The 26124-nt window shown below is 42.1% G+C and overlaps 1 protein-coding gene across 1 annotated transcript in view; it reads left to right on the forward strand.

Moving 5' to 3' along the window:
• Positions 1-18384, forward strand: part of Fam3c (FAM3 metabolism regulating signaling molecule C) — a 42934-nt gene extending 24550 nt beyond the window's left edge. The window contains exons 5-10 of the mRNA XM_050145918.1: positions 376-499; positions 5706-5764; positions 6807-6857; positions 9063-9147; positions 16931-17057; positions 17731-18384. Of these exons, the coding sequence (XP_050001875.1) occupies positions 376-499; positions 5706-5764; positions 6807-6857; positions 9063-9147; positions 16931-17057; positions 17731-17820 (536 nt within the window). The 3' untranslated portion in view covers positions 17821-18384. The remainder of the gene's footprint in view (positions 1-375; positions 500-5705; positions 5765-6806; positions 6858-9062; positions 9148-16930; positions 17058-17730) is intronic.
• Positions 18385-26124: the final 7740 nt, after the last annotated feature.

The following is a 26124-nucleotide window of genomic DNA, read 5'->3' on the forward strand; positions in this document are numbered from 1 at the left end:
TTGGGTGTTTATTTTTAAATATGTGTATTGCTCTTGTTATATTATTTTTCATATGTATGATGCTTTGCATGTACATATGTACATTACATGTGTTGTGCTCAAGGAGCCTAAGAAAGGGTATGTGATCCCGTGGAACTATAGTTACAGATGATTATGAACCACCATGTGGACACTGGGAATTGAACCTGGGTCCTCTGGAAAAGCAGCCCGTGCTCCTAATTGCCAAGTTGTCCCTCTAGCTCTTAACTAAGTATACCATAGTGATATAAAATATATATTTCTATGTATTATTAGCAATCTAAAACAAACTGATTATAAAATCCTATTAGTTCCATTTCTAAAGGAATCTCAAATCTATTTCTGTTCTCCCTGAAGCCACAAAGCCTCCCAGGTACAAATGTGGAATCTCAAAAGCATGCCCTGAGAAGCATTTTGCTTTTAAAATGGCCAGCGGAGCAGCCAATGTTGTGGGGCCCAAGATCTGCCTGGAAGACAATGTGTGAGTATTGGATGGCTCAGGACACGAAGGGCTTGTATTGAGTGACAGCTGGTGGAGTTGCACTTCTGAAATGCTTTTATTATTGTATGATATCACCCCTCCCCCGTGCTTTAAGAGAGTGACCAAGAAACCTGCTTTTTATTTGGTTTTGTGTAAGGATAAATGTGGCTGTTTCATTTTGATTCTTAAATACTAAGAAAAAATTTGATTCATTTAAATTTATTTTAAAAAAATTTCTTCATACATAGTTGGAGTATTCAAGTGCTCAGTGCCTCATGGGGGCTCTTATTTTGGTTTCTTTGGTTTTTTGTTGTTATTGTTATTTTTGGGGTTTTTGTTTTGTTTTGTTTTGTTTGTTTTTGAGCATGATTTCTCCGTATAGCCTTGACTGCCCTATAACTCAATGTGTAGACCAGGCTGGCCTTGAACTCACAGAGATCTGCCTGTTTCTGCCTCCTGAGTGCTGGGATTAAAGGTGATTACCACCCGCGCCAGGCTCTCCACAGGGCTCTTGACCACAAATCCCACATAAAAAATACTTGGTCAGAACAAAGTTCCCAGAGCAATGAATGTGTCGCATTATAGCCCAGTGTCTTGTGCTGCTTGCTGAGGTGTGAAATGACCTGGCAGTCACGGCGGGCCTGTTGGACTCAGACTGCTCTGGGTTGAGCTGAGTGGCTCCCTGGTGGTGGTGTTTTACACAGGATGCGTGTAGGTTCGTCACCCTGCCTTGCCACAAGTTCCTACTCTGAAATTGAAACTCTGCTTTGGTTGCTTTGCATCTGATTGTTCATGAAACTCGGGACACGAGCTCATTTAGTAGTAGATGTGCTCTCTGGCTGTGTAGACCGAAGACGAAGATGCTGTACAGTCACACAGCAGACACTGGGCCTTTTCTCCTAGCTTCTTATGCGTGAATCTCAAACAGCTCTTAAGTTAAATTTGCAGTGAACTATGGAAGAATTAGCCACATGGGGCAACAGTTTCTTGCAGAATCGATGTTTAGCTCTGTCCATTCTCGTTCTTCCCCCCAGGCTGATGGGCAGCCTTTACCAAATCAGCTTCTGACTTTTCGGTACCCCGATCTGTTTATTGATAGAGCAGAGCACGTGGGTTTAGGAAGTTTCTGGGTGTTTAAAGACAGTTCTTTCTCCCTTGCTTTACTAAAGAGTTTATGTCTGAGTCTGAATAAGGGGATGAAGGTTCATTTGGAATATCTCACCCACGGACCTTTGTCTGTCGCCTACTCCATCTCTTTGAAGTATGGAGTTGAATGCAAGGAAGGGATCAAACCCTTCTAAACACTGCCTTCCAACCACACTTTAGAAGATAGATAGAAAATAAATGCTTCTTTTTTTTTTTTTTAAAGATTTATTTATTAATTATGTATACAGCATCTGCCTGCATGTATCCCTGCAGGCCAGAAGAGGGCACCAGATCTTATTACAGATGGTTGTGAGCCACTATGTGGTTGCTGGGAATTGAACTCAGGACCTCTGGAAGAACAGTCAGTGCTCTTAACCTCTGAGCCATCTCTCAGTCCAAATAAATGCTTCTTGGGAGTAGGGATGAGCATAACTGTGCCGGGCTAGGAGCCAGATTCTTTGGTTCTAGCATGGTAGGCATGTCATGTAGAATTTGTCCTGCGCAGTAGTTTGACTCCCCCACCCCCCCCCCAAAAAAAAAATTGAGGTTGCCCACCTATCAGCTGCATTTCAAGAATCATTCTACTTTTCCCATGAAAGATTAATAATTGATAAAATTTTATAACTAGGCTTCAGATCATGACACTGGTCCTCATGGAAGGGCTTCATAACTAACTGGTCAGGGATCTCCAATGGGACGCTGGAGGGATCGAGTCCAGAGAGTAGAGTTTTGGAAGTGAGGGGAAAGGGTCTAACTTTAGATTGAGTGTTGTGGATTGGGTCTAAGACCCTGAGTGTGGTCTAAGAACCTAGGGATCAGGAGACAGCCAGAGGCAGAGTAGAGATATCTGAATATCCTCAGCACATGCTCAGGAAAGTTCAGGAAGGGAGTGAGCCAGACCACACAAGAACTTCTGAGCAATGCAGGTAAAGGATTGAGGTCATTTTCTATGTGTGCTGAGAAAGTTTTCCCACTTACCGTGTTATGATCTCAATTGTATTGAAAAGCGAATTTCGCAGATATATAAAATCATGTAGTAGAATAAAACTGTCGTTAGTTATGCCAGCTGCTTGACATGGTGGCTCTACTCATAATTTTTATTTCTTGCCCGCCTATCTACCCTACAAAATGTGCAGGTGCATAATAAAAATATGTGTCCTTGTACCCGATCTGAGTCCAGGAACCCACTGTGGAGATAGACAACCGCTCTAGATTGCAGTGAACGGCAGGGCTAATTTTGCTCCCTGTCGTGTATGTGTTATTTGTCATCGCTGTGGAGAGCTGTTGAATGTTTTCACTGCTCAGCTCCCTCCAAGATGTTTAGAGTAGCCAGAGCTGGTGGCAGGTATGGGAAGCAAAGCTGTCTATGAAAATGTACAGTGTTTATGCCTTTCCTTTAGGGTGTTTTTGCTGAAGGTATGTGGTTGGCCAAAGGGCCTTCCCAGTTATAAAGAATAAAGTATTCTTTATTTTAGTTGCTGTGACTGCTCTTGATGCATTTGGTTTCTTTGGCAGTTTTTCATTGATTGCAAGTTTCCCCGGTTTGATCTGTTTAAAACCTGGTAGGTTGCTGCCCTCTTGTGGGAAGCCTGTGGCGCTGTGCTTCTTGCTGCCTTCCTTTCTCTGCTCTGTGATGAACTTAAGTTTATTGTAAAAGAGAAGCGTGTTCCAAGAGGATCTCTGCTTGGAAAGTCACTGGAGTTTGACTATTAACCAACACGTTAACTGCAACCATTCCGTTTTGGGACCACTGATGGAATTTACATGTCTAATGTGCTTCTGCAGAGTCTGGAGCGCCCCTCCTCTTCCTGGTGCAGCCCAGCCAGCCAGTAGTCCTGTGGGTGAAGCTCTTGTTGGTCTTCTGTGTGTGCTCACGGCAAATCCTTTTGTTTAAATAGCTGGGAGATGCAGTTGATATGCCTGGCTTTCCTCGTCTGTACTGTGCAGTTACTGGTTTGTCGTGTGTTTCATCATTGTGTACAAACTGTGCTGTAGTCATTTTAGGCATTTTCTTCCTTCCTTCATTCTTTTATGGCTATCCTGACCCCCTATCTCTAGAACGCCGGGGTTGCAGTCCCAGCGTAGAACCTCGCCACACTTCTAAAGGAAGCTGTGCCCTTTGACTCTGGCCCCTCTTCATTGCCATTCTACTCCACAGCAAGTCCTACATCACCTTGTCTGCTTCTGTCCCTGCAGACTGGTGTGTTTGTGATGTTTCATAGGTGTGTTGTCTGTGGTCTTCAGGAACTGACTTTTTCTCTTGATATAATGTTTTCAAGGTTCATCCAGCTTGTAGCACGTATCAGTTAATTCTCGTCACGGATGAATGATTTCCCATTACAGATATGCCTCATTTGCTTTGCCCTTTAGCAGCTGGTAGATGCATGAGTTATTTCCACTCTCTGACACTCAAGAGAAGTGTTTCTGAAACATTTCTCGCAGATTTTATATGGATGTGTTTTCACTCTCTGTACTTGTACTGAATGGACTTTTCTTTCTGTTGGCTGTCTGGCTTTTTAAGGAATTGTCAGAATATTTTTCCAAAGTGACATCATCGCTTTGTACTAACACTGTCCTGGGTCCTCTGTATGCCTATGCATCTAATAGGAGTCAAGTTGTAGCTCATTGAGTCCATGATTTGTGCCTCCGTAGTTGTTAATAATGTCTTACATTCTTTAAATTCACCATAGAGAATATCCACCCAACCTTCTGTTGTTTTTAAAATTGATTGATGATTATTTGTATTTCTTCTGTGGCTTGTTTGTATACTTTCTTACTCTTTTACTTTCTATTACCTATACCCTTATGTTTACAATGAATTTATTACCACCATTATGCAGTTGATTCTATTATAGCCAATGGTTCCCCTTCTGTCTTTGTGCTACGGTATGTTAACGCAATTGTTACAATTATATTCCCTGCAACCACAGCTCAGTTCTAGATAAAGAGTTTGGTGGAAATCAGTTGACACCTGTGTGAATTAGTTGGCTATGAGGAATGTATGATAAAGTATTGTGTGTTTTTTTGCAAAATTGTTTGTTACATGTTTTATCAGGAAAATTTGCATTGTGCTAATGTTCGCACAGTGCCCCTCTTCCAGCACACTGCTGAGGACATTGCTACTACATTTAATTCTATTAATTTAACATTACCTACAAGTTTTGGTTTACTAGTCAATACAATAAACTGATAGCAAGCCAGGGTGCCACTGGGGTCTTCTGGCACTATGGTCTGTAGACTGCAGCGATGTCGGTTACCACTGTGCCCTCCACCCCACCGTCGTCTGTCATTACGGTCTGTTGGCTGCAGCGACGTTGGTAATCTCAGGCGGCCCACTCATGGCTGTGGTGAGGTAATCAGCAATTACAGCTTTCCTCTTGCGTGTGGAGAAAGCGTATGTTAATAATCACCAGGAAGATAGGAAAATGTTCACAGCGAGGTGACACGGGCATGACGATTGTCCGTTACTCCTCCAGCTTCAGACTCTAGAATGTCCATATAGAATGCGACTCTACTTCATGTCACGGTGTCACAGTGACCCTGCGGACGTGGGGAAGAGAGGGTGTGTTTGCCTCCTTGCGAGTGGTGGGGATCGAGCCCGGTAGTGCCCATGTCGTAAAGGATTGCTCAGGTGGCACGGCACAGAATGAGGCAGAGCAGTAACACCGTTGTTGAGCCGTAATGCTTTCTAAATTGTGTGTGCCTTGGTGTGTGCACATGAGTGCAGGCGTTGCTGGCAGCCGGAGACATCAGAGCCCTGTAGCTGGAGTTAGAGGAGGTTGGGAGCCTCCTGACGTGGGCGTTGGGTCTCTGTATGAGTAATGAACTCTCTCTAGCGCCAGTGTACCTTTATGTGTAGTTTTTGATTTTATGAAGTATTTGAGTTGACATTACAGTTGATCCAACTTTTGACTGTCTTTGATGTAGTAAGTTCTTAATTTGCTGAGCTGAGTGTTTGTTATGTGTAAAATACCTTTTTTTTTTTTTTGCATTGTATTTGTGTGGCGTGTCCATATACTATCTAATTCTAATGAGTTTGTCTTGACTTCTTTTCCTTTAGTCTGATGAGCGGTGTCAAAAACAATGTTGGAAGAGGAATAAATATTGCCTTGGTAAATGGTAAGAATAATTATTGTACTTTATCAATATAATCAATGGGTGTATTTATGCCCCGTACTAAAATTTACCCTTGGCACCAGAGTAGAAAGCACCACTCAGTACTGAAGCCTTCCCAACAAGGGTACCATCTTGTCCAAACCATTGTAGATGGAGACTTGGAATCTCCTAGTGGGTAACATATTTTCTTGGGCATATTGCAGCCATGTGCATTGTGTGGCAAGCTTCTTGTGAAGCTGCAAGCCACCACCCTGATACTGAATGGATGCACTCTTGCTGCACCTTTCAAAATTCTTACTAAGGAGCTAGATAGACAGGATTAAGGGTGTATAAAATGACAAAGGATGGTGGACCATTAGATAAGTAGAGGGGAGAATAAAGTCATAATTTGTTGTAAGTTTTCAGTACTGTCCACATTCTTCTCAGAGGTTATTTGTGCCCCTAAATTCACTGAATCCTGGACGTAGTGTGTGTTGCAAAAGTAGATCTTAAGCATCCAGCCCAGGAAGTGCAGGCTGCCTGTGCATTGCTTGCCTCTGCTCAGACATGTGTTCCCTATAACTGCCTGGGGTGAGTAGACTCTACCAGCAGCAGCGCAGCCGACCCCCAGCAGAGAGAAGCTCTCTTTGCTCTAATCATAGGTAGCATTTATATGATTTTGTACTTTTTTTTCCCCAAGTAAAAATTTTAATGTCTCTTCTATTTAATGGATCTTCTAGATAAAATATGTGTAAATTTTATTTGGAAACAAAAGTTTTAACATAGATTGTTGTTTTCGCTCTGATTTAAGTAGTTAATTTCTTTGCTGTAGAGGTTATGTGTTGGTAGTTAATGTCGTGGCTTGATGACCACACAGGAAAGTGAAATGTGGTACGGAAATGGTCTGAAGTCAGTGAGGCACAGCTGTGTGTGTGCTTCAGATCGTAAGTTCCAGAAGCATTCCTTCTGTTGATGAGTTCATGTCCCTCCTTGAGTAAGACCGTTTTTTCTACGCTGATATTTCAGTTGTGTGATTTAAATTTGATGAGTATTCTGTCTCTTTCAGGGAAGACAGGGGAGGTACTAGACACCAAATATTTTGACATGTGGGGTGGAGGTACGTATGACTCACCCTGTGTTCCTGCTGCTGCTGCCAAACCCATGTGAGAGAAGGCTGCCACTGTTTGCAGTTCCGCTTTGTTTCCCTATGTGTCCAGCCATGTTGAAGTGGACTGTCATGTTGCATGTGGTTTGGTTATGGTAGGAAAGTTGCCTGTGATTGAGATTCCAATGAGATTAAAGGACATTAGCGTTCCGTGTTTTCACAGGACAACTGACTAAAAACCCTGACTTGATTTCTATTTCTACCTGAAAGTCGGATCACTAGAAGACCAGTACAACCAGTTCACACTGTTTTAGACTGAAGTGGCTTGCGTTCTCGAAAAGTAATAATCCCATTAATCCGTCCTGTTTCTACCTTTGGACTCTACTATTACAATAGCCAATGTTTAGAAAACGCATAGACTTTTCCTTGTATAATTTGCTGGACTCGGAACAAGCCACAGAATTTTTTCCCTTCCATGTTTGGGAGTCCTAGGAATAGGAAGAGGTCGCCATCAAATACTGGTGAATTTGAAGCAAAGACTGGCTCCCCAAAGAATGTTACTCCAAAGGGGAATGTTTCTTTAAGAAACAAAAGAAAAGGAAGAATGTTTGTTTTCATTATTTTATTTGTGTGTAGATGTGTGTCTTCATGTAGGTCTGGCCACGTGGATGTAGGTGGCTGAGGAGGCAGGTGACACTGGATTCCTGGAGCTGGAATTACAGGCACTGTGAGCCACCGGGTGTAATGCTGGGAGCCAGATTTAAGTCCTCTGGAAGAGTAAAAAGTGGGCTGCTAATGTCTGAGTAGCCTAACCTTCCAGTCCCCAGGATTTCTTCGTCTTTAAGGAAGGCGGGCCGACCCTGGCTTATCTTTTGGTTCCCTGGCTTCACTACAAACTAGCTATTCTCAGGCCTCCAGACATTTATATTCAGTTTCCAGACAAGCTAACGTGTCTAATATTTCTTCAGCTTTAATAAGGCGCTATGTATTATTTATTTAAGCTTTAGAGAATGTTTCATAGCTGTCAGACGTATATTAAATTACACCGTTCCCATCAATTTTAGATTCTGAGAGCATAATTGCTCTTAGTATAATTTATAACATAGAAACTCTTCCATGAAGCTGTTGAAATTGGGCATGTAAACAGAGCTCTGGGATTGCTCTCACTGCCCATCACGGGAACCACATTGCTGCCAAAGACTCTTCCTGGCTCAGAAATAATAGCAGTTTGATGCCATCTTCTCCTTTCAATGGGAATGATGTGTTGGCATTGATGTTCCCGCACTGAAAATGTGCTTACTGTAAAATATAATCAATTAGAGAAAAATCTTTGGAATCTTCGATGTTGAAAAAAAAGAAGTTGGGAAGACTTGAAGTAATATAGTTTTGGAGTAGACTTAGGCTTGTGGTCTTTAAGGAAAGCTAGCATTGCAGAGAGCTCGTGATGGAAAATGCGTTAGTCCACGCCCGGTCTATCTGGCGACACCAGTTTGCACTCCCTGAGCTGGGTTATTGGGAACTTCCTGTGGATTGGTTTCCTAAGAGGACCACTGTTGGCCATAATTAGTTTGGCTCTTAGTCACTGTCTACATTCCTTCCCCCAGTTTGTCACAGAATGGTACACCTAAAAACTCTTTCTAAACCCGCCTTCCTACTGATTAAAAATGATTTACAGAGGTCTCTGAGGATTGGATAGAAGCAGGGCTTCCCTTTCCCAGAAAAGCACCCATATTAACATTCAAGGCCATGCCGTTCTAGTCCCCAAAGCTTCACATGGACCTGAGAATCAGGCTTCCTGTGGACTCTAAGCTCAGTTATGTATTCCTGAGAGCTTTCTGAGGCCCTCACTTTACAAGTGATGTGCTTACATGACTTTCCTGTGGATTCTTATTGGCCCCGATGATACAAGTATGAAAGACTCAAGATGATTCAGAACTGGGAAAGAAATCAGTAAGTGGAGGGACCATATCAAAGAATAAATTTGGTAATTTTGTTTACTGTTTTTTTTTTTTTTTTGTCTTGCCTGGGTGGACTTAAAAACCTTGAGTTTTTAAGCTTTCCCTAAGATTTGTCTGTCTTACCTTAAATTACTTTTCATTTAGAAACAGTTGTGGAAACTGCAGTTTATGGAAACTGCATGTGACATTAATTGTATAGATTATTGTGATAGTAATTCCGTTATTTCTAAGAAAATGTCTAACCCTTCTTTTTCTTCAGATGTGGCACCATTCATCGAGTTTCTGAAGAACATACAAGATGGAACAATAGTGTTAATGGCAACATACGACGATGGAGCGACCAAGTATGTAAAATTAGAGCCTAACAACTTTTGGTGCTATTATTTATCCTTTAAAAAGCAGTATATTTTCACTGAAAAACAAAATCTATTACATTGATAAGGTAACTATTGATAAGTGCTATCAGTTTTTAAAAATCCTATTTCCTTTCTATCTTTACATAGAAAATTTCTTCATGTGTTATGATGAAATTTGAACCACAGTGTACATAGTGTTTTATAACTTCTTTTACACTGTAACAGCTTTAAGCTGTTTTCTCTAACATTTCTTTGTTTTTTTTGGATTAACATTCTTGAGTAGCATTTTTATGGCTCTTAGCAGTTTGACCTGTGGGCTCATATTTATGAAGAGTTTCTTTGTAACTATGAAGTTTTTTTTATCTAATGAATAGCATTCTTTTACATAATTTTTTCTTTACCTTTGATTATAACACCAGGGTAAATTTCTAAAAGTGAAATTAATGGTCAAGGACATAGATGTGAGGCGCGTGTGTGTCTGTGTGCATGTGTGTGTGTGTATGTGTACAAGGTGGGTTTTTCTTTTTCTCTTATGTATATTTTCTTTTATGAGTTATTCTTTGACCATTCAGGTTGATGCATATTGATTTGTAAGAGCCCTTTATATGTTAAGATATTAGTGAGTTCCTTTATTAAAGATGCAGTTTTTATAGGCAGTTTGCTTTTAGTTTTGTCAACTTGAGGTATCTTTGACTTCTAGCAGATAGGGTAGCATTTACATATTTGAGACTGTAGATTTTTCCTTTTAGTTTCTCTGACTCTTAAACTCGAGACGTATTTTTCCATCTCCAAATTAGATAACCAGTAGATTTTCTCTTGCAGTGATTTTACCCTTTTCCTGTATTTTTAAAAACCCATTTGTAATCTCCAGAGATCTCCAGTGCCTGTGCTGTGTCAGGCTCTAAGATTACTTGGGTTTTCTGTTGTTCTCTTCTGTTAATCTCTTTCTTTCTGTTCGTGAGGACACTGTTTCAGTTGCCTTATGGCTGATTTGTCAAAATGAGCATGCTTTATTCCTCTCCGATGTTACATTTCGAGTACTTTATGAGGGACACTGACATTGCATTTTCACTGACTCAACTTACGATAATGTTAAATCGATAAACTCGAAGCTTAGTGTGTCTGGCAGGTTTTATAGTTAAGTAGTACAGAGTCTAATTAATTAAACTTTATTCGTTTAGCAAAAGTGACTTGTGCAGTGGTCTGTCTAGGTTATGGGCTATTATATGTATAATGTCAGCTTTTAACATAGAAGCTCCCTTTCTATCTAGACACGTGTGACCTTTCTTTTCCACCGCATGCTTTTATTCCTGAGCTGATGGGAATCAGAACTCTGATGAGATGCTGATGTAGCCTCGAGAAGGTTGCACTGTGGGTGCCCTGAAGCCCACCTGAAAGCAGCCAGCAAGCCTGGACTAGTTCTTAAAATCTCAACTGTGTCCTTGGACTTCCCACCTGCTGGAGGCCAGTACCCTAGCTGTTTCCCAGTCTGTAACAAAAGAAGCTGAGGGCAGAGTGAAGAGCTGCTGTCTTCTCAGGGCCAGCTCTCAGTTCTGTTCAACAGTCCTTATGCTGGGTAAATGGAATAGCAAAACAGTGAAAGCATCCCCTTGTCACCTGATACCAAAATATTTGAAGCTAATTGACATTTTTCTTTCAATTTTCCAGACTCAATACACATAGCTTTTTCAAACCTTTTTATCATATTAGGTTCTCGCTGGTTTCCCTTTTTGGCTGTATTTCTTGCGCATTCTTTAGTTCGTTATTGTCTTTCTTAAAATGAGTGTCTCAAATTAAACCCAGTGTTCCAGATGTGGTCTGGCCAGAACTGGCTACAGCGGAGACGCTAACTTGCCATGTTTCAGAGATTACATTTCTTTGAATATTCATGCAGACTGGAATTATATTAGTTTTCTTTAAGCAATCAAATCACATTTTTGGCTCATAAATTTTTAGTCAAGTTAGATTGTTAAATTGTCAAATCTTTTCCTTTGATCTCAGCCATTCTTTATTTTTTAAGCCACTGCCAAGTCAGGTTTTTCTCCATTCTGAACTTGATTTTATTTAATGTAAATGAAGAACTTTATATTCATTTATTCCTGTTAGATTTGATTGTACTGATTGGGCCTGCTTGGTCTTGAGTCTGACGTGTGTCCTAGGAGGGTTCCGTGATCCAGGCTTTGTACTCACTCCAAAGCCATTCATGTGTCTAAATTTCAGCTCTTGATAAAAATGTTTACGAAGGGCAGCATGCCACCAAGCTAGAGACCTGGTTGCTCACCGGATTCTTCCGTTAATCCATTGCAGGGATGGCTTTGCGGACAGTTGCCAGTGTCCCCCAGTAGGTGTGCCGTCCAGCTGCAACTTAGTTCCTCTACTCACGACAGCGGTTTTCTGAGGTTATTGGTTGCTAACTTGAAATTCATAGAGGAAACTAATTACAGCACCCTGATCTGCTGCCATGGAGCTTAAGTTTCAGAGATGTCATTTAGCTTGGCTGGATTCGCTCCTGTGCCTTTCCAGCTACCCCCCCCCCCCCATGCTTCCCTTCATTGTTGTACTCACAAGGGCTTTTTGTTGTCTTCTGAGCTAGCGTTTTGCTCGGAATTGGAATTTGTTTTATTGGAGTCAGGGTTATAGGTGTACGCTCTCACTTCGGGCTTCTAAGTGCAATTCTAGAATCAAACTCGTGTACTCTTGTTTGCCCTGCAAGTACTTCAGCACCAAGCCATCATTTCCTTGGCCCTGTTTGCCTTAAAAAAACAAAACAAAAACTGGATAATCAATCAGCGTGACTATTTCTCAGCATTCCTTCTTTGCCTGTGTGGTTTGTCTAGGGCTGAGGCCTCCTGAGTGCCCCTTCCCTGCCATGTTAACATGTCTGTTGTTATTCTCCTTGCTCAGGTCATGTTTAGGCATGTTTGAGACTTTGCCCGCGACTACTTCTAGGAGATAAAGAAATCTCACAGCATACTTCCTGTTCCTCTGGCTCTTAGCATCTTTCTTCTCTTCTGCAGTGATACCGGAGCCATGAAGTACCAGCATATGTACAGAGCATGTTGGATGTATTTATTTAGGAACACACATCAGCACCACCAAGAGTCTGTACGTGCGGCTCCTGTCTTTAATTCTAGCAGTCTGGAGGAGGCACAGGCAGGCCAGATTGGTGTACATAGTGAATTTCAGGACAGCCAAGACAAAGGAAGGCCATGAATTGAATTGGAAAAAGAGCAATGATAGGATATGTGGGAGGATTCGGAGGAAGGGTGTCATCTCAGAAATAATTAAACAAAGGTTACTTTTAAAAATAAAGTACACGATTTACAAAAAGAAAACCCTGGAGTATTAAACTTTTAATGTCTTAACATCTCCACTTTTCATTATAAAACAGTTGACGCTTCCTTAGATTGCATCAGGCGTTTCCTTTAGAAACCTTGTGTGTGATGTATGTGGACGCAGAGGCTTAGATTGTATTTAAAATGCATCCCTGGGCTTGGTTATGGTGCAGTGCTCACCTCCCTGGGCAGGTGGCCTTGATCAGACAGGATCCTGTTCCTCTTTTTGTAACACCAGGTTTCTTCATTACACTTGGTTGCTACTCTTTTTGTCTTCATAGCAGATTTTTTTTTTTTAAAAGTGGTTTTGAGTCTTGTTTCATTCTGACATGGCAGGTCTTCATATAGTATTACTAAAAGCATCATCTTTAGTAATGTGCTTTGCCTTAGACGTTAAAAGCTTCCTGTTTTCAGTTAAGTATAGTCCTGTGGCAGCACTAATTTAGAAATTACTTCTCTACCCAGATTGTTATATTGTTAAAATTATTTTTCCTCGCTTGCTTGTTTTATATTTATTTATTTATTTATTGGGGGTGGGGGCAGGGGAGTACACGGCACATATGTGAAGGTCAGAGGACAGTTTTCAGGAACTGGCTCTTCCCTGCCTTGTGGGCCCAGGGATCAAACGTAGGCCGCCAAGCTTGTTGGTAGGTGTGTTGACCCACTGGGATATCTCCTTTCAATGCTTTCTTTGCTTGCTTTCAATGAACTACATGCTCATAGGAATTTTCGAGGAACTGTGTTTCATCTCTGGTTTCTCTACCCATCTGTGATTATATTTCTTAGTCTTCAGACTTCTGAGGTGAAGGCGAAGGCATAAATCACAAACAATCCCACACCAGTTTGGAATTATGATTAATAGAATGGTTATTTATTTAAAGGGGAAAAAACTTACAGATCACCGTCCCAGACAACAGCCCTCTGCTCAATCAGGAAGGGAGTCTAGTCGCTGGAAGCAGAGCAGGAAGTAAGAGAGCGAGGAGGGAAGTGGCTGCTTTTTTAAAGAGAGAGAGACCACGCCCCAATGGGCTGGTATCTCAGCGGCTATTGGCTGGAGGAGCGGAAGGACCTCCCACAACACTGAGGAGTATCACTGTCTTCTTCCAGAATTCCTGGTACTTATATGTCCTGGCTTGTTTTTTCTTGCTGGTCAGAATTGATCCCAGAGCACCAGTTCTCCCTTTTCTGCTCTATGCTTGGGAGAAGAGGTGTGGCTTGGCCAGATGGTGTAGGCCTGTTGGGTCTGCCTTCTTGAAGAGACATGGCTTGACTGAATGGTGTAGACCTGCTGAGTATACCTCCTTTCCCAGTAAGAATAGAACCTGAACAGAGACTTCCATCTCTAGTTGTTCCTCCCTGTGTGGTGGGGTGTCCACCAGAGAGGACTACTCAGACATGGGTTTGAGTCAAGAGTCTTTGTCAGTCAGCAGTTACACTGGGTGTTCAGGACCCCAGTAATTTCAGCAGTTTTCAGGGTGAGCTTTTCAGCATAAAAATCATGTCCTGGGTGACACCCTTCAGGTCAGAAGAACAGTTTGTGGAAGCAGAACTTCATTAGCCATTTAGAAGCATTCCCAGTACTGTGCGCTTTGACAGATTAGGTCTTCGCTTTGTTTTGGTAGGTAGCACCATGCATGTTGAGTTTTATGGCCTGGATGGCACTTCCATCATGGAGTCAGTTATACTAAGGTTTTGGGTCCTACTAAGATCTGGGACCCCATTACAGCTATTTCTGTTCCGGGTAAACCCTCTGCAGCATTAGGATGACCTTGAAAACCTGACCCCTTTGTTTCTTTCCTGTTTATTATTGGAAAGTTTTTTTTTATTTATCGTAAAGAAAATCCTTCACTAAAATAATTGATTCTACATAATCCTTTAAAAATGCATTACACATTATTTATTGTGGATGTGTTAATGAGCACACATACTCTTCCATGGTGTGCATATGGAGACCGGAGGAGAACTCGCCAGAGTTCGTTCTTTATTCCGTCATGTCTATCCTGGAGACCAAACTCAGATAGATCTTCGTGCATCCTGTCAAGAGCTTTTATCTTCTTGAGCCATCTTGCTGGTTCCCAACATTAAAAAAAAAAAAAAAGTATGTGTGTGTGTGTGTGTGTGTGTGTGTGTGTGTTTACAAAAGCTTGTGTAAGGGTATATGCCCTTGAGGACATCAGGTGTCCTCTTCTTGCTTTCTGCTCATTCCCTTAAGACAGTCTCTCACCTGGCCGTCGGTTAGCAAGCCAGCCTCACATACCATCCTGCGGCCTCCATGTTCTCCCTAGAACCAGGGGTACAGGCGTACGTGGCCTCCCTGGCTTTAATGGACATGCTGATGCTCAAACTGTCCTCGTGCGCTCTTAGCCACCAAGCCATCTGCTTACGCTTTCTAAACTGATTGGTTCAGAAGAGCTCAGCTGGTGATGACCATCAGTAAGAACTAAAGCACGCAGCATTAGCATAACTCCTGTATTGGGGGGGAGGGGGTGTTGTTACTATTGTTTGCGAATTTAGCATTCATCATTTCAGTTTATCAAGATTGCAAACTGTACTTTTTCTGAGGAACCAATGTGAAAGGAGCCCTGCGGCTCTCGGGAGGCAGTGAGGTTGGCACCCTGGAGCCTACTGCGTTGTATCCACATGGCAGTATGTTTTACTCTCCTTCCAGTCAGTAGTGCAGCTCCTTTGCTTGTGTAGAAAGAAGCAGAGAGTTCTCTGAAAAGTAGCCAGACAGTGGAGCACGTAGTGAGACTGCGTGTATAGAAGAACCATGACTTCTGGGGAGGCAGGGCTCAGCCAGTCCTTTCAGGGTTGCTCCAGTGCAGAAGGTGGTCCATAGCCCAGCCAGCCATGGGAAGTGACAGCTGAACCCCGTGAGGTGGAGCCAGAAGCACGTGAGAACCATCCGTGCAAGGGTCTTCACAGACCCACGGACTCAGGTGCATGGCTCTTGTTTTTTTTTTTCTCTTCCTTTTTGGTTTTTTGAAACAGGGTTTCTCTGTGTAGCTTTGAAGCCTGCTTTCTCTCTCTCTTTTTAATAGTGTGTGTGTGTGTGTGTGTGTGTGTGTGTGTGTCAGTGTGTGTGTCAGTGTGTCAGTGCCCTCAGAGGCATTGAAGTGAAGTTACGCATGACTGTGAACCAGCCATTGCGGTATCTGGGAACTGAACTCGAGTCCTTTGCAGGAGCTGCACCAGCCCTTAGCCACTACACCATTTCCACAGTCCTCTGAACATTTATTATTTGGTGTTCTGTTTTCATGGGCTCCTCATGAACGCAGGCAATATGCTCCTTTTCGGTTCTGCTTCTCACGCTGCACCTTTGCAGAAGTGCGTCTGGCAGGCTGCATGTCTGGGGCTTTTGCTTATTTTCTCACTGATACTGGTGAACTTCCTCCAGGGTGACAACAGCCTTCCAGCTGTGTCTGAAGCAGTCCCTGTGTCCTCTGGATGTGACTGAATAATCTGTGAAAGCTGAATGTTACCTCGGTGCGGCTCATGTTTTATAAAGCTCCCCTTGAAATGGAGAGCACCACCGCACCTTAAGTCAGTTTAAGATGGAGTTCGTTCATTAAAGCCTTAGAGAAAGGAAGGCTGCTACAGGCGTGGATCAGCACCTTCCTCGTTGACTGGCCTGCTGTTTTCAGGTGGAGCACGGTGCTCCGAGTGTTAGCAGGACAGATCTACATAGGTCTATAAAAGTCCTGTCGTCGTTGGGGGTGGTTCTGTGTGTTTATGCAGGACGTCATGTCAGATAGCCTGTGTATCTGACTATTAGTTTTCCTTGTCTAGCCCCATAGCTAGTGGTCATCACTTTGTTTCTGCTCTTTGTGAGACAGGAGAGGGAATCACTCAACATCTTAGGGATCCCGGCAGATATTTTTAGTGGCACCTTTCAATTGAGAGTTTGTCTGGAGGCTGACTTTCGTTACTGTCTTCCTGGTAAACATTTAGCCCTCACGTGGTTCCGACGTCCATTTTTATTAAATAACTATAAAGGGCAATTTATACATCTCTTCTCAAAATTTGCTTTAAATAAAAGGCAGTGCTGAGCAGCCCCCAGCGTCCATCAGTGTTCACTTCTCTTCCATTGCAATGGAATTCACAAGGCTTTGGGGAGTGAGTGAAGACGCTGTGTATGTTATCAGGGCCGTGGTCTCCCTTGATGGTGCACCTACTTAGAAATAACTAAGTGCAGACAAACTGTTAGAAGATGCAGCTGTTTACGGGGCGCGCTTTGACTGTTTGCTTTGTTTCTGCCTTTCGTCACTAAAGAGCTTGAATAGAGATGTTGTTTTAGACATTTTTTTTTTCCTGTATTCATCTTTTTCTATTCTCTGATTTAATCTGAAGTGATTTCACCCTCACGTTCAGTGAGTCTATGGGTAAGTGTTTAAAAAGTGCAGTGCCCCGTGTTTATGTCTCGTCCTCTCTTTCAGACTCACGGACGAGGCGCGGCGGCTCATTGGTGAGCTGGGGAGTACGTCCATCACTAGTCTTGGCTTCCGAGATAACTGGGTCTTCTGTGGTGGGAAGGGGATTAAGACCAAAAGCCCCTTTGAACAGGTTAGTGTCTGAGTTTTTCTCATATAATATTCTCAAACCATCTATTTAGAAATTATATTAAGTGCTGGGCAGTGGTGGTGTTTTCCTTTAATCCCAGCACCTGGGAGGCAGAGGCGGGTGGACTCAGAGTCAAAGTTAGTTCCAGGACAGCCAGGGCTATGTAGAGAAGCATATTTTGAACCCCTTCATCCTCCCCCCAAAACAGAAAAGATATAAGAAAATTAGATTAAGCAAATACTGAAAATGTCCAGATAGTTTTTATAAGTTCTTGGTATATAATTAAAATAATGATGACTTTTAAAAAAATTTTCAAAACTTAAAATTATTACCCCCTTATTCGACAGTGCATTATCAGTCTCAGTTTCTAAGGATTTCAGCTATGCTTTCAGCCGAATTTGCAGGTATCTCAGAACTCAAATAGACTGTAAACTTTTCGACAAATAATCCTTTAAAAACATTTGGAGATTTTTCTTTACACGCGTTTTTTATTTTTGTAAGGTTTGCCACATAGCTCCCTGCCCACAGAGGTCCCTCCTGTAATCTCTGGAGCTGTCATTTATGTTACCACATCGTTGACCTGTGTTACTGAAACGAGGCTGAGGGGGTTATGCTATTGCGAGTTAGCAGATCGCAAACATCCGTTAAGCTGTGCACTGCTGTTGTGTCCCCGCAGCACATAAAGAACAATAAGGACACAAACAAGTACGAAGGATGGCCCGAGGTGGTGGAGATGGAAGGCTGCATCCCCCAGAAGCAAGACTGAAGGGAGCGTGAAGACGGGAGGAACGCACTTTGATTTTGACGCGGCAAGCTGCAAAGCTGCCGCTCCACTCCGTGTACATATTCTAGCAGCATGCGGCCGTCCAGGGTGTGCACGAGCAAGATCGTCTCTGTCGATTCCAGGATTATTTATTGTTAACAAAAATGACTCCCTTTGTAAATAGCCCTCCGATCACTAAGCCCCTTTTAAGCACATTTCCCTACAAGAACAACGTGTAGACTTCAATGGCAATAATGTACTTCAGTACGGAAAGCATATTCAGTGGGTAACCAGGCCGGCTGCAAAGGCATTGGTTTATATTCTGGTTGCTGTGAAACTCCGTCCTGGAAAAACATGGCTTTTAGGGAGGAAATCTTATTCGTACATATGTCTCTGTATAAATATCTGGCATGTGATGACAGTATCCTTTAAATTAAAGAGATTTTTGGCTAGTTGTATGTATAATGTTATCTTACAGTCTGGCTCCTGGCGCACCTCTTTTCGTAGTCTTAATTTTTTTCCTTCCAAAGAAAGCAAGAAATAAAATGTTTCACATGAAAATTTTCATCAGGTTTGTGAAAAGCACAACGGTTTTTTTGTACACTGAAAATGAACATTAATATAGGTGTCATTTGGGGCTCATCTTCTGGATATTGTGTTAGCAGTGTGAATTATGTGATTTTGTATAAGCTTTTTAGAGTCCGCCTGGAGAACCAGGCTGGGTCCCTTCCTCAACCTAATCAGGTTGTTCTGGACAGCTGGGTCCATGCCCCTAGGGCAATGCAGGCTCTTGTCTGCTTGGTTGCCGGCACTGAGTACGTGGATTAATTAATCTACTCTCACAACTTTGATTTGTAAACCAAGAACTTCTGTTATTTATTTCTAATTTCATAGTAGCAACCGTTTCCTGAAATTGCAGCAGAATATTTTAAAAGGTCCCAATTACTTTATTAGGGCACTAAATACCTATCATGTGTGACATGTATGGAATACTTAAGATGCAACATACCCAAATGGAGGGCACATGCAGCCTTTCATGGGGCGAGGCAACACTTAAAATTCGAACCTCCAATTTAGGTGGCTCATAGAAAAATCAAAAAGCAGTATTTGCTATTTTGTTAAAAGCTGGAAGCGATTCACATATTTCTTGAATATTACTGACCTTGTGTTACTGTTTCTTCTCACAAACTGAATGTAGTAGTTCATAAAGAGTCATGTCTTCTGTCTTCAGGCCAGTTTTGTAAACTTTTAAGAGTTCTGGTGCTTCTATCCTGACTCATGCCCCACATGCCTGTCTTGACATATAAAATATTTCCCTTGATTCTGTTAGCTGTTTTACAGTTTCTGGGGATTGGAAAATAAATGTTGCAGGTTTTTTTTTTTTTTTAATAATGTAAGTACTCTTGGTTGCACATTGTGAATCGTGTGTGTGTGTGTATTTGACAAAGTACATACTGTACCTGCAGGACATCACATGACTGTCTTTTTTGACAATTGTTTTTAGTACTTCTTAACATTTAAAAAAGTAAGTCTTTGCATTAAACACAGTAATATTCTCTGGATATATGTGAACATGTGTAGAAATGAAGTTGCTTGACAACAGACGGTCCCTTTGGATTGTACAGACCGGAGAGACGGCTCCTCCGTATCAAGTGTGGGAAGGGTAGTACTGCTTTGGGAACTGCCACAGTGCGATTGTTTGCGTCTGGCTCCTGCCTTGTGGTGGTTGTACCAGCATAAGTGGAAGCAATAATCGACTGTTTTACGTTCACCTCAGCCTTAGAAGTGAAACAATGCTCACTTGGTGTTGAGAATTTTCTTTATTACAGTCAACGCTCTAACACTGGCGTGTAGTCGTTGAAGTGATGGGAGAGGCCTGTGGATGCAGTTCCATCTGTAATCATGAGTGCGCCCCTAGCAGAGCTGTGGGAGGTGGGTGTTAGAACAGGAAGGGGAAAATAAGTGGTGTCTGGGCAATGGGAAAAATAAAGAGGAGGTTTATATTCTTTTAACTTGGTTCAAGTTAAAGTCATCATTTTATTTTGTTATGTTTGTTTTTGAATAAATCAGCCAATAATTTGCAAATTTTATAATTTAGCTTGTGTTTTGTATTTCAAAGGTTTGCACAAATTATAATTTCATCGCAAAATGATGCATGGTTTATTCTGTTTTGTCAGCCCTCTCTCCCAATCCATTTTAAGTGAAGAGAGAGAGAGAGAGAGAGAGAGAGAGAGAGAGAGAGAGAGAGAGAGAGAGAGAGATGCACTGTGCTCAGTGAGCACAGTGAAGAAAGCAGTTTAAATGGAAATGCATTTGACATCTTTTCAAGTCAGTATGAAACGGGGATGCTTGTTGATTGGGTAAATGATTTGCCACTCAACCAATTACTTCTGCCTCTTCAAATGCTAGAAATGGATTTTACCTTTTCTAAAGCATTCTAAGAGTTCTTGCCCTTACCAGGAAGACTTTTCTACCACAAACTTGGTTTGATTGTCACCTCTTATTTCTTCTTGAAACTCTTGGCACCCATCAAATCAGAGCAAGGTGGGATGAAAAATTGTCAGGCTTAGGGAGGGGCAATTGTTGCCAGGTAGGATAAGGGAGCATCAAAGGAAAGGGTTGAGGCTGCTGAAGGCCCCCTGGGGAGTCTTAAGTCTGCCTCCAGCCGAGGAGGGGGTACACCGTGAGAGCACTGTACAGAGGAAGCAGTTCTGTGGTGGCCAGAGGGCAAAGGGATTGGTCAGCCCTGAGGTTAGGTGACAGCCGTGTTTCTCTTGGGTTGTCTGTAACCTTGTGATTAGCTTGGGGAGACTTGCCAGCCTCTGAGCTGACAGGTACTATTTGTTGCTAGTACTAAACTCACTGTCCAGCTCGGTATCAATTTGGCAGCGTGGAGTGCACTGAACATGGAGCGAACTTGAGATCATATTAATAAAGATGTTCCGGTATTGGGGACAATTTGTGGACATGCCAGCTGCTAACATGTCATAGAATTAGCTTCTGTTTGCTTGGTAACCAGAGAGAAGAGGGCCTAAAACCTTAAAGGGGGACGTTTTGAAAGTGGAAACCACGTAGCGTACTGCTTAACACCACAGATGTGCCCTGTGTGTCCACTGGTTATGGTTTGAATATTGTTAGTTTCCTGTAAAGCAGTACTAGAGTGTTTCCAGCCGAAGGATGAAATCCTCATTAAATCCGGTTACGGATGCTTATTGCAGACTAGTAGACACTAGAGCCAGAAAAGTTACCAAGTATACATCTGTGGTTTACCAGTTCTAAGGCAAAAAGGATCCAGTCAGTGAAGGGACAGTGACCTTATTCATGGATGAGATGCGGCTGTGTGTGAAGCCATCCTTGATCTCCAAAGCTCCAACTGGCTTTCACATTCTGTCTCATTCACTACTCAGAACACCAAAGGTCCAGTCAGATGCAGAATCCAAGATTTCTTGCTAGGTGGCCAGTATTTCAAATCCAATAAAATGGGGTGGGGTCTGCTCGTCAGGCTAGCTATGGATGAAAGTATGCGGAACCTTGTAGGGAACCCAGACCTTGGTCCCTGCTCCTAATAACTGGCTGTAGGGCACCGTGAGAACATTAGGAATAGGGAGACAGCAGGACTTAGTTGCAATCCCACTAACACTTGCCCCTTGCTTAGAAGGGCCACTAAGAAAGTGTCTTGCCGTCAGGACTGTCTAGGCATAGGAAGACTCTTAAGTGGGGATTTTGAAACTTTTAATATTATTGCTATTATTGTTTGCCTTGGGGGATTTCCAAGTACATCTTCCACAGTGTGTTAACTACCATTCAAATGAACTTTGCCTTACCAGTGAGGTTGGTATCACCATTTGGATACCGCTTGATGTATCCGACAAACTCAACCTAGGGACAAGTGAGTTCTCTGCTGGGTCTGCCTTTCTGCATCACCCGTGAAATATGACAGCCCATTGTATGTCTACTACCAAACAGAAATGTCATCTTCTGTAGAGCTGTCCCTTCAAGCAGAGAAGGGTTAATACTCACCCCTGGGACTCAGGTTTTAACGAAGAGCCCAATGTGATTCTCGGGTGTCTTTATCTTAAAACTAAATGTCAAGCTTTGCATTTTGATGTATTGATGCATGATGACCTTAGCATGGAAATCTGGATCATTTTCAAGTTCAGCTCCAAAACTACTGTGCTTAGGTTTAGTTCTGTTGGCAACTAAATTGGGAGTTTGATTAGAGACCTGCATTCTCTGACGAGAGTTCAGTTGCGAATGGAGGGAAGATTTAAGAGTCAATCATGTTGGGCACTGTCCTCTGGATGTGTTCAGTTCACCCACAAGCCAGTAGTCAGTAGTGCCTGTAAGCAGGGCAGTCCAAGAATACAGAACAGGAGGTTCAGTTGCTTAGTTTCCTTAGGTGTGAGGAATGGGATCTAGGTACTTGCTCTGGAGAATGCTCTGCCCTCAATGGTTTTCTGCTCTTCAGCAGGTAGCTTTGAGACACCAGATAGATGAATGAACCTGTCCCTAAACTACAGACATTGGAAGCTCTTGGTGAGCATGAGGCGGGAAGCCAGCAGAGTGGTTAATTATGCGTTTTGCAAGTACTGTCTATAAAAATCTATTATTATAGAAATATTCTGGAGTGGGTCCCCATGATTCTGAATCCCAGGGGCATGTTGGGTGTGGACCCAGTGGCAGGGATTGTGGCAACTAGAATTTTGAGGTTTCTATATTAGTGAAGTTCAAAGTGGTATTTTGAGAAATAAGTGATTGGTGATTTGGAGAGAGAAAATATTTTCAGGTTGGCAAAAGGAAAAATTTCTTAAAATAATGGAATTTGTTTTTGTGACACCATCCTGTTCTCATTAAATAGAAGGCACATCAGAGGCCATGTACCCATCCCACTGACTTCAGCTTTCCTGCGTTCAGTCTTACTATATGCTAGTTTATTTATTTTTTATTTTTTTATTTTTTGCCCAAAGAACTTGAGTGCAGCAAATACTAGTTTTCTGGAGAATTTACGATGCAGGAATGGTACTGCATAGGACCAGTGAAGAGTGGAGATTATGTACTGAGAAAAAGCAGATTGTTGATTTAATTCGTGTGTCCCCTCTGCTTGCCTTAGAGTATAAATTGTATTGAAATATCCAGTAAAATATGAGTCAGAAAGACTCAGTGGGAACACAGGATTACCTTTTGTTATCATAGAGGCCCAGATCTAGGTAGAGATAGGCTATGGCCACAGCTGTTAGGTTGTTACTAATAGTTCTCAGCAGCTGTGGAGGTCACCCCTGGTGCCAGACCAGCCATTTAACAGGAAATAGACAGTCATTATTCCATCACATTTTGCTTCCAATTCTTATGAATCAGATGATTCCACTTACTGTGCTCATTAAAAAGACACAGATGAACCTCCGTTTGAGTTGACTCGGTTCATATTTACTGCGGTCTCCACAATCACGCAGAGGGCTTGCTTTCTCTAGCATTTTTTTCAAGGTTTTAACCTGGTGCAAAACTTTCTGTCTGGGAGATAAAACATTGCAAACGACAAATGCTACCTATTTTCTGAAGAGAATACCTGTGAAGCAGTGTGCTCTTAGCCCCTCAGCGAGGGCATAATTATTTTATGCTGACTTTAATGGTTTTGTTATTTCCTCGGGTCGTTCCTTCTTGGACTATTGACAGCTTCTTGGGTAATCCAACTGTTAGCAATGTGGGCATCTAAAATAGAGGCTAGTTTAAATCACTTTGAGCTCCTTAACCAAGTTTATATAACCGAACTATGAAGAAACATCTGCAATTTGATGATACTTACAGATCCCTCAAAGTCTTCCCATGGTGTGAACCTAGTCCATTGGTGATTTGGATACCGTGTGGTACACAGTAGCAGTGTGGCAAGGGATGGCACAGGGGCAGCTGGTCCATCCTGTGTGAGCATGGGAGGCTACTTGATTGACAGTTACTATGGTAACCTCCCTCATCTGAGAAATGGAGCCACAAAAATGGTGCCTAATTTATAGGACTGTTGTGTACATGCATATATTATGTATATGATATTTATTTTGGTCCATGTCAGCTATACCGCAAGCGTTATCAACGTGATTACTAGAGTTATATTTTCATTCAAAGGAAATGAGTCCCATCTCTCTCTGGTATCCCACTATGCCCCCTTAAATGCAATGACATAGTTCTGCTCTTTATCCAAGACGCGTTTTACTTGCTGCATTGGAAAATTGAAATTAAAGCAAGAATCAGTACAACTTAGCTTTCCTTCGAAAGGTTTGTCTTGGGGATTATGTGTGGTTCTTGGAGAAAGAATTTGAACTTTTCCTTCAACAAGTCAGCTTAGCAGATCATAGCACTCTGAGTTAAGGACCTAACTAATTAGTGGCTTATTTTTCCAGGCTTTGAGAACTAATGGAACTACTAGCAACTCACAAAGGGCTGCCACTTCTCCTCCCATGCTTCTCTTTTAGTAAAAAATAACTTTGATGAATTTTAAGGGTCACGGTTAAATGTTCAGTACTGATCTTAACAGTGGAACTGTTTATATCAGCACGAAAAATGCTTCCGAAAATGTGTTTTTCAAAAAATATGTACTGCGAATATCTCATGGTTGGAAAGCAGCAAGGGCATGTGAAATAATAGTGTGTAAACATATGTAATGAAGTGTTCTTATTCTTGCTATCATGTGTAGTTCCTTAAACTATAGAAAAGAGGAAATGCCATTCAAATTGGGAGTGGGGGATACTGTGGATGTTTATATTCAAAACAGTGAATAGGTTCTATAGTGTTATCAGAGAAATGCTTTCTCTATTCCTATAGTAGAGGTTATAGATGCTATTGTTTAAGGTAGTTTTCATCATCATTATTATTATTATTATTATTATTATTATTATTATTATTTAAAGATAGAGTCTTACTATGTAGACCTGACTAGAATGGAGTGCCCTGTATAGACCAGACTGCCCTGGAACTCACTGAGCTCTGCTTGCCTCCACCTCCCAAGTGCTGGAATTAAAAGTGTGTACCACCATACCTGGTTTATTTTTCCTTGATTTCATTTTAAGGTGATCCATTGTCTCTTATTAGTTCCAAATCAGGAAAACAACAACAACAACAACAAAAACTTAAATTTGTAAGTTGAAAAAAATAATACATTAGTGGAACTGCTTCCACATACACAGCCCACGGTATTTGGGCTTGATCAGTCTGTCTGAGAGTTCTGTGTGAGGCCAGACACTGCAAACACATCGCTAGAACCAGGCATGGTGGTCATTCTTGTTCCCTTACGTCCTGGTTTTCCTCTGAACCCAATCTCCTCCTCTCTACTCCCAAACTGCCTAAAGTAGTTGTAGTTGAAATCCTACTGCTGGTGCCCAGCAAGGGCTCAGATTGCCACTCGACAGATAAGACTGCTTGTTGCCTGCCCCCAGCTTCCAGTTGTCACTGTGATTGGCTTAAGTAGAAGCACATTTCACTGGTCAGTGCTAACATCAACGCAGAAGATCTTTGCCAGACCTTCCGGGAAGGCAGCTCTTTCCCTGCCTTTGGTGAACTTAACAAGAAAATGACCTTCGTTTTTTTCCTTAGAAGGTTACGTCTGTAAATGTGGTAGCCACGTGACCAAGAGAGGCAGAGATGGAGCGGCCAGGGCTGCAAGCATTTGGGGCACACAGCCACAGAGCCTGGCATTCAGGACAATGCCGGAGTGATGGGGAGACCTGAGCCTGAGGACTGTGGCAGACTCTTACTGATAATTCTTCCTCTGACCCAGTTAAAATTTGGAAGTTTTCAATTTCTGAGTCAATATGCTTCCTTTAATGTTTAACTCAGTCTAGTCTGGGTTTGTGGTTACTTGCAACATAAAGACACATAAGTGAAAAACGCATGGCTGACTGAAAAGGTGGTGTCTAAGATAAGAAGGGAAAGAACCCAGAGACTATGGGAGTGAGAAATTCCTTCTTGGCATCATAGAGAGGACAACCACAGCCACAGCCACGTACGGACTGGGTTTTTGATGCAATGGCTGGAGTCAGCAGCTGCTAGTGAGTAAGAGGGTGACTAATTCTCAGTCAAGCACTAGGGTAATATGAAAGGTTTCTTAGTTAATAGAATAAGCAGTTAACGTGCTGTAGTCTTTCTCTATAAAAGTAAAAGGGTGATTATTTTTAGTGCAGATAAATTAGTTACTTTGCAAAAAGACCGTGAGCGTGCCTCACCCCACATTATACTCAGAGTAACAAGGAACGGGAAACAATTCTTTCAAATTAGCACAGTATTTGTTCATTTGCTGTGTCCGTATTTCTCATTTAGCAAACA

The sequence above is a fragment of the Alexandromys fortis genome, unplaced genomic scaffold (assembly GCF_014885135.2).
Source record: "Alexandromys fortis isolate MF-2015 unplaced genomic scaffold, M_Fortis_MF-2015_v1.1 scaffold_34, whole genome shotgun sequence".
Taxonomy (NCBI): Eukaryota; Metazoa; Chordata; class Mammalia; order Rodentia; family Cricetidae; genus Alexandromys; species Alexandromys fortis.